Raw genomic sequence first — 12,233 nt, 5'->3', positions numbered from 1 at the left:
CAGAGGTAAAAAATCAAAAAAGTGATAGCAACACACTTAAAGGAACCAGAGTTCCTTAGAGAAATGTCTGATTCCAGGCCTGGGACTGAGCTTGGAATATTTATCATACCTGATAGCAGACTATCAAAGACCATTAGGATTGGGTCATAAGGTCTCAGGATCCAACTTGAAGATGCTGTCTCTGGACAAAGATATGAAAACTTGAGTATCAATAAGAATAACTTCATTGGATTGATACACATCAATTATATCTAAATCCATGAATTTGTAAGGCTACTACAAAAAGAAAAAATTCATCACTGTCGGAGAATTCTAGGAAGCCAACTCACTTTGACAAATATGGTAAATAAAGGAAAATAATTAAACATTTATTCTGCTGTTCTCATATAAACTGTACTACTAGGTAATCAAATAATAGATATGGGGAAGTTTATCCTTTTTAGAAATAGTCCAATTAATAAATGAAGAATGAATGTTAGAATGGACTATTACCATTTTACAACACCCAATAAACTATTGGTTCTAGCATCATTGTCTACTAACATCTAAAAAGAACACAACCAGACATTATGTGTCTCCTGATGGAAGAATACAACACTGTCTATGAAGTAGTCTTGCCTTCCCCACCTTCTTTAAAAAAAAACAAAACAAAACCCACACACAACCACCTGAAGTTAAGTCCTTAGATCTAACCACCAATTTACAGGAAATAAAGAATGGCAGACTTTTCAGATGACAACCTGGCGTTGTAATAAGCAAAATCCAGCTGTGTAAAGATTTTTAAAACAAATTTTGCTGCTTGATTTCTTTAATAAATAAGGTGCAAAGAATAAAAAAGACAACCACGTGGAATGTATAGAGATCAGGGTCCTCAACTGTGGCACTATTGACATTTTGGACTCAATAATTCTTTGTTGTAGGGAGGCTATCCTGTGCATTGTAAGAGGTTTAGAAGCAACCCTAGCCTCTACGCACTAGATTCCAGTAGTACCCCTCTAGTTGTGAGAATTACACATGTTCCCAGACATTGCCAATTGTCCCCTGAGGGACAATATCACCCCCAAATTGATAACCACTCAATAGATTGAGTGCTTTAAAAGCTAGATCAAGCACTGACCATATGTGACTCTTACTTGGATCCCAATTCAAACAAATCCTTAAAAGTAAGACATTGAAGAGACAACTGGAAATTTGAATATTGACTGGGCGTTTAACACTAAATATTCATTTATTTTTATGTGTGACAACAGTGTTGTCATGTTTTAAAAAAGGACTTTGGTCTTTCAGTACACATTGAAATATTTACAGATGGTTTATGATGCTGGGCATTTATTTCAAAATAATATGGAATGGGGGAATCAGACTTTGAAAAGAGCAGGGTATCAGGGTTCAATATTTATTTGTGGGAGGTCATCATTCTATTTTTGTGTATTTCAAAAGCATTCTTAGTAAGATGTTTGCAGAAATGGGGAGAGGTGTGCATAGAGAGCCAAACTGAATAGATAAGGAAAAAACATCTATAAATACATGCTTGACTTTCTGGGTAGTGTGTGTGTTCCTTTTTTTAGGCAAATTTTTTTGGATGTAATAAATATATTTCTTTTATTAAATTATAAAAATACCTTTAGAACCACTTTAAGAGTGTTCCATTGAGAGAGTATATTGTAGTGGCTAAGAACATGGATTCTGGAATCAAAGTACCTGAGTTCAAATTCCAGCTCTTCCCATTTACATTGTGACCTTGGAAAGTTACACTTCTCTGTGCCTCATTTTCTTCATCTGTGAAAAGCTATTAAAATAGTACTGTCTCATTGGTAGATGCATATATTAAATGAGTAAAAATGAAGTGCTTAGAACAGTGGCTGGCATGGGGTAAAGTGCTGGATAAGTGCTAGCTGCTCTCATTTTTCTGGTGTTTTAGGCTCATTTTACAAAACTGGTAAGAAGAAAAGGAGAAGGCATATTTCTCTGAGGCAAAATATTCTTGATGGCTGAATCTCAGAATTTGAATCTCAGAGTTTGAAGGCCCTACATTTTGTATTTAGTTGTCAAAAAAATAGGTCATTGCCAGGTGCTATTTATATATAAAATGTAAAATTTACTGTGTTTGAATATGGAAGCCTGTATGACTGAGCACTATATTTACCCTCTTACTTAATGTTGATGCTTGTTTAAATGTATTTTTTTTTTTTTGCTTTTTGTTCTCTCTTTGACTCGTCAGTCAGATTAAGTTACATATACCAAGCATGTAACCTTTAAAGAGGTGTACATAAAACCTAGCTATTTTTCTAGTATAGCTAAGTGATATTCTTTACAATGGTTCTGAATTTTCATAAACTGGTAAATAGTAAGGAAGAACAAAAGAAATGTTTTCCTGTACTAGTTTTCTATTACTGCTTTAACAAATTACCACAAATTTAAACAACTCTCATTTATTATCTCACAGTTACGTAGGTTAGAAATCAGGTGGGCTTGGCTGAGTACTCTGTTTAGAGTATCACTAGGCTGGAATCAAGGTGTTGTGAGATCTGTATTCCTCTCTGAAGGCTTTTAGAATGAGTGTTTCAAATTCATTCAGGTTGTTGGCAGAATTAAGTTTCACGTGGCTGTAGGGCTGAGGTTCCTGTTTCCTCACTGGCTGTTGGCTGGGGTGTCTAGAAATAGTCTATACTCCTTGGCTTATGGCTCTCTTATCTTCAGTGCTAGCAACAGTGAAAGCCCTTTTCATGCTTCAAATTTCTCTGACTTCTCCTCTGCTTCATCTGTCGTCTGCTTCCAGCAGGAAAATTGCCCACTTTCAAGTAAGGTTTATGTAATTAGATTGGGCCCATTTAGGTAATCCAGGATAATCTCACCATCTCGAGGTCTCCTTTGCCATGTGACATAACAAATTCTGGAGATTAGAGCATTGATATCTTTGGAGGGCCATTATTCTGCCTACCACATTTACTTTTAAGTTTCTTTGGAGTGTATTTGTTGTGGTGTTACAATTTGAAATGAGATTTTAATTTTTAATTTTACAGATTTTTTATGTTAACTTTGGTGACCTTTTATGTACCTTACACGAAACACCTTATGTAATAACAACTGGGGATTCATTCTACGTTCCTTCAGGTAAGAATAATTAAAAACCTTTTCTTTTGTATAGTTGAATACTTATATAGTTGCTCATGAGCACCATGAAAATGGAAGCCACAGTGGTCAAAATGAAGCATGATGTGATTGATGCCAAAGAAATTTGGTGCATATTTTCTTTTAATTTTTTTTATTAGATAAGTATATCAGTGTTTCGGTACATGAAAATTGAATGAGTTGCTAATTGCTGAATATAAAAATAGAAGATACGTTGTATCCAGAGTAGAAAGAAAATTATTCCCCTATGTTATCTCAAAGACATTATGTAGTCAAACAGTTTTTAGTTGGTTATTTTAAACATACAGAATAGTGTGCTTCATCAGCTATTGGAGCACAAGTCTTTGGAGATAGGAATTTTAATTTGTTCATTCATTCATTCATTCAACAAATGTGATTGAGAGTCTACCAAGCATTGCTCTAAGGGTGTGGGATACATAAAAAAATCCCTGCCCTCATGGAGCTTACATTCTAATGAAAGGAGACAATAATAATAGCTATATTTATATAGTCCTTTGTATGTGCCAACACTGTTATGAACACAAACAAATGAATATAACAAAACAGAGTCAGACTCATAGATACAGAGAGCAAACTAGTGGTTACCAGTGGGGAGAGGAGTTACCAGTGGGGAGAGGAAGGGGCAAGATAGGGGAAGAGGAATAGAGGTACAGACTACAAGGTATAAAATACATAAGATACAAGGATGTAATGTATAGCACAGGGAATATAGAAAATATTTTATAATAACTTTAAATGGAGTATAATCTATAAAAATAATTGAATCACTGTTGTATACCTGAAACTAATATAACATTGTAAATCACATATACTTCAATTAAAAAAACACCCCAAAACATGATTGGGTTCAGAGGGATATGTTTTTTTCCTATCTGCACCCTTGTCTAATTTGTTTTTGCACTCATTATCAAAATGATGTGAAATTTACATTGTTTTAAGCTTTATGTGGATCACAGATGGTCCTTGGATTTTTCAGTTCATGGAATTAAATAAGAGTTATTTGTTGTTACATGATTTTTTTTAAAAATTTGCCTCTATATACTGTAATAGGTCTTAGTGATGACTAAACATTTAATCAAAAGGGAATGATTCCTATGGAAATAATTTTTAATTTTCTTATCACTTTATTTCTAGGTAATTATTACAACATCAGAAATCTCCTGAATGAGGAAAGTGTTCTTCTTTTTACGCAGATAAAAAGTTGAAAGATGAAGCAAAGTTTAAATATGTGTGTATATATATATTTACATACATACATATAAAACACATTGTGTAGTGAGATGTTGTAATTATTTGTAATGTTTTAAAATATTCAGTGTTGTGTACTTGTTTCAATAAACATTTCAAACTTCCATATTTATCTTCTAATTTTTCCACGAATATACACATAGCCTGTAGTGATACCCATATTCATAGTACTTTAATAACATGAAAAGAACACCAAAATCACTGCTCCCAGTGATATACAGGCATACTTTGGAGAGGTTGTGGGTTTGATTCCAGACCACCACAATAAAGTGAATATTGCAATAAAGTGAGTCACGAATTTTTTGATTTCCCAGTGCATATAAAAGTTACGTTTACACTATACTGTCATCTGTTAGGTGTGCAGTAGCTTTATGTCTAAAAATTAATGCATATAACTTCATTTAAGAAATACTTTATTGCTAAAAAATGCTAACCATCATTGATACCTTCAGTGAGTCATAATCTTTTTGCTGGTGGAGGGTCTTGCCTTGAGGTTGATGGCTGCTGACTGATCAGGGTGGAGGTTGCTGAAGGTTGGGGTGGCTGTGGCAATTTAAAAAAAGACAATAGCTTTTTTCTGGTTATTGCGGTGTGAGGCACCATGAGCAGCAAAGTCTCCCGTGCCACCCTGTACGAGGCAGTGCGGAAAGTCCTACACGGGAACCAGTGCAAGCGCCAGAAGGTTTTGGAGATGGTGGAGCTAAAGATCAGCCTGAAGAACTATGACCTCAGAAGGACAAACGCTTCTCAGCACCGTCAGGCTTAAGTCCACTCTCCGCCCCAAGTTCTCCATATGTGTTTCGGGGGACCAGCAGCATTGTGATGAGGCCAAGGCTGTGGATAATCTCCCACATGGGCATTGAGGTGTTGAAGAAACTCAACAAGAATAAGAAACTTGTCAAGAAGATGGCCAAGAAGTATGATGCCTTTTTGGCTCCAGAGTCTGTGATCAAGCAGATCCCATGAATCCTGGGCCCAGGCCTTAATAATGCTGGCAAGTTCCCTTGCTGACCCCCAATGAGAACATGGTGGCCAGAGTTGATGAGGTGAAGTCCATGATCAAGTTCCAGATGAAGGAGGTGTTGTATCTGACAGAGGCTGTTGCCCACATGAAGATGACAGATGATGAGCTTGTGTACAACATCCACTTAGCTGTTAACTTCCTGGTGTCATTGCTCAAGAAGAATTGGCAGAACGTACAGGCTTTGTACATTAAGAGCACCATGGGCAAGCCCCAGCACCTATACTAAGGTACAGCTTAATAAACCATACTGCCACCATTAAAAAAAAAAAAAAAAAAAGACAATAATGATCAACTGCTGCATCTATTGACTTCCTTTCACAAATGATTTCTCTGTAGCATGCATTGCTGTTTGATAGCATTTTAAGTACAGTAGAACTTCTTTCAAAATTGGAGTCAGCCCTCTCAAACCCTGCTGCTGCTTTATCAACTATAAAATTCTAAATCCTTTGTCATTATTTCAACAGTCTTGTCATTTCTACAGTCATTCCAACATCTTCACCAGGTATAAATTCCATTTCAAGAAACAGCTTTCTTTGTTCATCCTTAAGAAGCAACGCCTGATCTGTTAAAGTTTTCTTAGGGTATTGTAGCAATTGTCACATCTTCAGACTCCACTTCTGATTCTAGTTCTCTTATTATTTCCACACATCTTAAGTTCCTCCACTGTAGTCTTGAACCACTCAAAGTCATCCATTAGGGTTGTAATCAACTTCTTCCAGACTCCTGTGTTCATGTCTATATTTTGACCTCTTCCCACAAATCATGAATGTTCTTAATGGCATCTAGAATGTTGAATCCTTTCCAGAAGGTTTTTGAATTACTTTCCTCAGATCCATCAGAGGAATCACTATCTATGGCAGCTATAGCCTCCTGAACTATATTTCTTAACTAGTAGACTTGAAAGTCAAAATTACTCCTTGATCCATGGGCTTCAGAATGGATGTTGTGTTAGGAGGCATGAAAACAACATTAATCTCATTGTGCATGTCCAGTAGAGCTCTTGGGTGACCAGGTGTGTTGTCAGTGAGCTGTGGTATTTTGAAAGGAATCATTTTTTTCTGAGCAGTAGTTCTCAACAGTGGGCTTAAAATACTCAGAAAACCATGTTGTAAAGAGATGTGCTGTCATCCAGGCTTTGTTGTTCCATTTATATAGAGGGTACAAGAAGAGTAAATTTAGCATAATTCTTAAGGGCCCTAGGATTTTTGGAATGGTAAATGAGCATTGGCTTCAACTTAAAGTCACCAGCTGTCTTGCCCCCTAAAGAGAGTCAGCCTGTCCTCTGAAACTAAAGCTAGACATTGACTTCTGCTCTCTAGGTATGAGTCTTAGATGGCATTTTTCTCAACATAAGTCTCTCTTGTCTACACTGAAAATCTGTTGGCTTAATGTAGCCACCTTCATGAATTAGCTAGATCTTCTGGATAACTTGCTGCAGCTTCTACATCAGTACTTGCTTCACCTTGCACTTTTATGTTATGGAGGCAGTTTCTTTCCTTAAACTTCATGAATCAACCTCTGCTGGCTTCAGACTTCTGCAGCTTCCTTACCTCTCTCAGCCTTCATAGAATTGAAGAGTGTTAGAGCCTTGCTCTCGTTTAGGCTTTGTCTTAAGAGGATGCTGTGGCTGGTTTGATCTTCCGTCCAGAACACTAAAACTTTTTCCATGTCAGTAAGGCTCTTTCACTTTCTTATCATTCATATGTTCACCAGAGTAGCACTTTTAATTGCCTTCAAGAATTTTTCCTTATCTTGGCGCTTGTGAGTTATGCTATAATGAACATAGGAGTGCAGATATCTCTTCTAGGTACTGATTTCATTTCCTTTGGATATATATGCAGAAGAGGGATTACTGAATTGTATGGTAGTTCTATTTTTAATTTTTTGAGGAACTTCCATACTGTTTTCTATTAAGGCTGTACCACTTTATATTTCCACCAACAGTGTAAAAGAGTTTCCATTTCTTCACATCTTCACTAGCACTTGTTATCTTTTACCCTTTTGATACTAGCCTTTCTAACAGGTTTGAGGTGATAAGCCATTGTGGTTTTGATTTGCATTTCCTTGATGATTAGTGATGATGAGCATCTTTTCATTTACCTGCTGGCCCTTTGTATGTCTTTTTTGGAAAATGATCTCAGTTATATATGAAGTCTAAAATCACATTCATAGAAGCAGAGAATAGAGCAGTGGTTACCAGGGGCGGGGGGGGGGGGGTGGAGAAAATGGGGAGATGGTTGCTCAGAGGGTAGAAAGTTGTAGTTATGTAGAATGAGTAAGTTCTAGAGTCCTAATGTACAACATGATGACTATAGTTAATACTCTAGTGTACACTGGAAATTTGCTAAGAGTAGATTTCAAGTGCTTGCACCACATACAACACACACACACACACACACGCGGAAAACTGAGGAGATGGGTATGCTAATTAGCTTGACTGTAGTAATCATTCCACTAAGTATATCAAAACATGCTGTACACCAAGCATCTCAGTCTAACTCAGAAATGATGCATGCACAGGGTGGACTTGAGAGAGCATGGCAAAAAGTGAAAGCCAAGGGGGACTTGAGAACTGGCTGCAATGTTGAATATATCTCCCATCTCACACAGAGAACAGTTAGCAGAGGGTAGAAGTCTTATAGACTCAAAGTGTGTGATGTTAACTTCTGTCCAAATCATTAGCTGACTATTAAGCTATTCAGAGACAGAGGCTACCCCTGGGGAGCCAGGATAAAAATTGAAATAAAGAATTTGAAAAAATGAGCAGAGACAGCCAATAGCTCTACATCACAGGCCAATAGATTCCACAGTTTGAGTATGGGCAAGATGATAAAATAAAAAACACTCCTTAGATGTAAAACACAGTCTAGAGTTGCTATAATAAATTACCTAAAATGTCCAGTTTTCAGCCAAAAATTATTAGACATGCAAAGAAATAGAAGAGTGTGAAATGTACTAAGGAAAAAATCAGCAGCTAATGGAAACTGAGTCTGTATGGGCCTAGATGTTAGATTAGCAAAGACCAGCCAGGAATTAATAGACAAGCTCAAAGAATTAAAGGTAAAAATGTTAAAAATGAGTCAACAGAAAAAAATATATATATATATAATCTATAGAGAAATACTATAAAAAATAACCAAATTTGAATTCTAGAGTTAAAAAGTGTGACTGAATTAAAAATAAAAATTATTATATGGACTCAACAGCAAATTTGAGGTAGCAGAGATCATTTATTTGAAGATATATCAATAGAAAGTATACAAAGAATTTTAAAAGATTGAAAAAATGAGCAGAAGAACCCTAAAGACCTGTGATACAATGATAAGCATTCCAACATGTATAAAGGGAGTTGGCAAAGGAGAGGAGAGAAAGAGAAGAGGAGACAAAATTTTTGAACAATACCTCCAAACTTCTGAAAGTTGATTAAAAACATTAACATTTAGATGCAAATAGCTCACCAAATCACTAGTAGGGTAAGTAAAAAGAGCACCATAACTAGAAACAACATAGTCAAAATGATAAAAGACAACTCGTCAAAGGAGCCAGAGAAAATGACTCATCACATAGAAGGGAACAATAATATGTTTAACAATGGACTTCTTATCAGAAATGGTGGAGGATAGAAGATAACAGAATGACACAGTCAAAGTGCTGGAACAAAAGAAACTAAACCCAGAATTGTATATCAAGTGGAACATTCATTCAGAAATGAAGTTAAAATGAAAATATTCTCAGGTATAAAAAAAATTGAATTTGTTGCTAATAGACCTAACCTGTAAGAAACACTGAAGTTCTTAAGGCTGAAAAGAAACACACCCGATGATAAGTTAGATACACAGGGCGGAATGAAGAGTACCAAAGGTATTAAATATAAAAGATTGGTTATATGTTTTCTCTTAATTGAAAAGATAATTCAAAGCAATAATTGTAACACCAACTTGGGATATATAAATACACAGTCAAATATATGCATATTATAATCTACACAACGATAGCACAGATTAAAAGGGGAAAAGAAATGAAGCTACATAGATGCAAAGTTGCTATATTTTTACCAAAATGAAGTTAGCGGTGACCTGACAGAGACTAGGATAAATTTAACATGAATATAGAAATATCTACAGCAGCCATTAAAGTAATAACTCAAAAGATACAAATTCAGGAGTTGGTGCGCCATGCAGGCAGCAGTGGCATGGGGCTGAGCCAGGTGTGAGCTGTCTTCTTCGACCTGGACAGCATATTCATCAACATGCCCAGGGTGAGTTGGAAGGGCATGTTGGAGGTGATAAAGCTCTTACAATCAAAATACCATTTCAAAGAAGAGGCTGAAGTCATCTGTGACAAAGTTCAAATTAAACTCAGCAAGGAATGTTTTCATCCTTCTAATACATGCATTACTGACCTCAGGACTTTACACTGGGTGGAAGCAATCCAGGAAACCAAAGGTGGTGCAGCCAATAGGAAACTGACTGAAGGATGTTATTTTCTGTGGAAATCTACATATTTACAGCATATGACACTAGCAGATGTCAAAGCCATGTTTACTGAACTTCAAAAGGATGTCTGCCTACTTTTATTAACAAATGGAGACAGACCCAGAGGGAGATCGAGGCTTGTGCCTGTCTGTCCTATTTTGATGCTAATGTTGTAGATGGAGAGCAGAAAGTGGAGAAACCAGCACCTTCCATATTTTATTACTCCTGTGATCTCCTCGGAGTAGAGCCTGGGGACTGTGTGATGGTTGGTGACACACTAGAAACCGATATTCAAGAAGGCCTCAATGGAGGGCTGAAGGCTGGAAGTCTGGAAAGATAAAAATGGAATGGAGCCATTGAAGTCATCCCCCATGCCACATTATATAGTTTCTTCTGTGCTAGAGTTACCTGCTCTCTTACAAAGTGTAGACTACAAAGTCAGTGTGTCAGCTTAAAGCACAGAAAGGGTTACGCTTATGAATTTTAGGGTCAAATTACAGGGTTTGAACTAAGAAAAGTTAAGGCATTCTGTATACTATGACCCAGTTCTAAGAATAATTATACTTGTCGTGTAATGACCAACCAACCATTGACTGGTATTTATATCTGAAAATCCAGTGTACATTAATACAAGTTGCTTTTAGTAGTGTAATCCAGAAAACTTGAAGTATATTTGTTAATCTGTGGCTTGAAATTTTTTTTAAAAAGTTATGTTATTAATCTTTTAGCATCTTGGATCTATGAAGATACTAAGGAGGATAACATATATGGATGCACAAATGTAGATTTTATGTTTTGGCTTAAAAAGATATTTTTTAAAAATAGGTGTTCTAAAATATGTATAATAGAGATTTATTAGAGCAGTTGGACCTGGTTAATATGAAGTACCAAGTCACATGCAAATCAAAGCACATTTCATAGTGAAATTATTTTTGTATTTTCTGTTTTTAAAACATGTACCATATTTTTGCCTACTTCGAATGTATACTTATGAATTTAATTTTTCTGCATTACCTTTGGGGTAGTGTAATTTTCCTATGGTGTGTACATGACCAATAAATTCCTCCAGTAAAAATCAGCATATGGTGCTCCTTTTCCATTACATTTTCCCATTTTTCCAGAGTGAGCTTATAGGTTCCTGTTAGTCTTTACCTTTTATGGAAGTACTGTTACTATCTTTTCCCAGGTACACAAGCGGTTTGAGGGACTAGTCTGTCTTGCTGTGGATGAGTACAAGCCACATGGCACCAGAAGTCATTTTCCTTCTGTGGCCACATCAGAGGGGAATTGCCTTGGTGAGGCCTAATCATGCTTCACCCCGTCTGTTGCCTACTGACTGAATAGTTTCACCCATATGATGAAAACCAATAGAAAATTAGGTTTTGCTATGAACCATTTCCAGAGTGCCTTTTAATACTTGACTGGCTCTTTTTGGTGTTACCATCTGCCTTAAATCTTTTTTTCAAATTTTGGGAACTATGTGATTGTTTCACAAATTTCTATATCCATTTCAGGGTTTGCTTTGAGCTTACTAATTAATGACTCCATAGTGAGGCATCTTGCAACTAGAAAAATTTCTCAAGAACATTAGCTAGAAAGTCTCATGATATCACCAACCAAACTTAGAGTACTATGGTTAATTAAAGAAAAAAGAAATAATGTTTGGATTGTTTTTTGGTAGGGTTTTTGTTTTTTTTAACTGTTGTACGGGAAACTACTAATGTAAAATGTTAGATTGTTGAGATAGCTATGGTTCCTTCAAGTATCCTACCAAGAACAGGATTCTCTGCCATTGTGCATATGCCTTTTGTGCTTACTTCTCATTCTTAATTTTTAAAAATGTGATTGTGCCTTTGACTGTCTAGGGTGTTGTCGCTCTGAAGCTGAATGTGTGTGAACAGGGAATGTTTGTGTATAGCTCTACTAGGTGCAGTGCCCATGTGATCTCAATTATATTGTAGCTGTTTTTAAAATTGTTAAGTCAGAGAATCTTGCAGAAAAATAGTTTTGTGCATGATTTCTCTAGTGGACTGATGTGTGATGCTGAGGGCTTGTCCTTTCAGCTCTCCCACAGGACAGGTCTAGGCATGGCATATTCATTATGCTCCCTGAGAAGGTTCATTGCTCCAAGATAATAGGAGCAGATCTCAACACAAGAACACCTAGGATGTTAAGTGAGCAGTTCTTCAGCAAAAGTGGTCTGGGGAGGAATGAAAGAATTGAGTTTCCTTGTCTTCAGTTTGTATTCTAGACAGTGCAGTAATGCAATATTACATTCCATTTGCACCGTTTCTTAGTGAAGAACTTTGTGGTTTTCTGCCGTCTGAGTGGGT

At 36.4% G+C, this 12,233-nt stretch overlaps 1 protein-coding gene and 2 pseudogenes across 5 annotated transcripts in view; all 3 read left to right on the top strand.

The window, feature by feature from the left end:
- Positions 1 to 4,507, top strand: part of CENPC (centromere protein C) — a 91,290-nt gene extending 86,783 nt beyond the window's left edge. For 3 of the 5 annotated variants that reach the window (XM_067736172.1, XM_067736174.1, XM_067736171.1), the window contains 2 exons: positions 3,024 to 3,114; positions 4,288 to 4,507. In XM_067736172.1, the coding sequence (XP_067592273.1) occupies positions 3,024 to 3,114; positions 4,288 to 4,358 (162 nt within the window). In that variant the 3' untranslated portion in view covers positions 4,359 to 4,507. The other 2 variants (XR_010943053.1, XM_067736175.1) reach the window with 2 other exon arrangements.
- Positions 4,508 to 4,648: 141 nt separating this feature from the next.
- LOC137223763 (large ribosomal subunit protein uL1 pseudogene) lies at positions 4,649 to 7,611 on the top strand (annotated as a pseudogene).
- A 63-nt stretch (positions 7,612 to 7,674) lies between these two features.
- On the top strand, positions 7,675 to 10,922 carry LOC137223184 (N-acylneuraminate-9-phosphatase pseudogene; annotated as a pseudogene).
- The last annotated feature ends 1,311 nt before the right edge of the window (positions 10,923 to 12,233 follow it).

Source organism: Pseudorca crassidens, chromosome 4 (assembly GCF_039906515.1).
Source record: "Pseudorca crassidens isolate mPseCra1 chromosome 4, mPseCra1.hap1, whole genome shotgun sequence".
Taxonomy (NCBI): Eukaryota; Metazoa; Chordata; class Mammalia; order Artiodactyla; family Delphinidae; genus Pseudorca; species Pseudorca crassidens.
The sequence above is the reverse complement of the archived record's forward strand: the minus strand, read 5'-3'. Positions and strand labels throughout refer to the sequence as shown.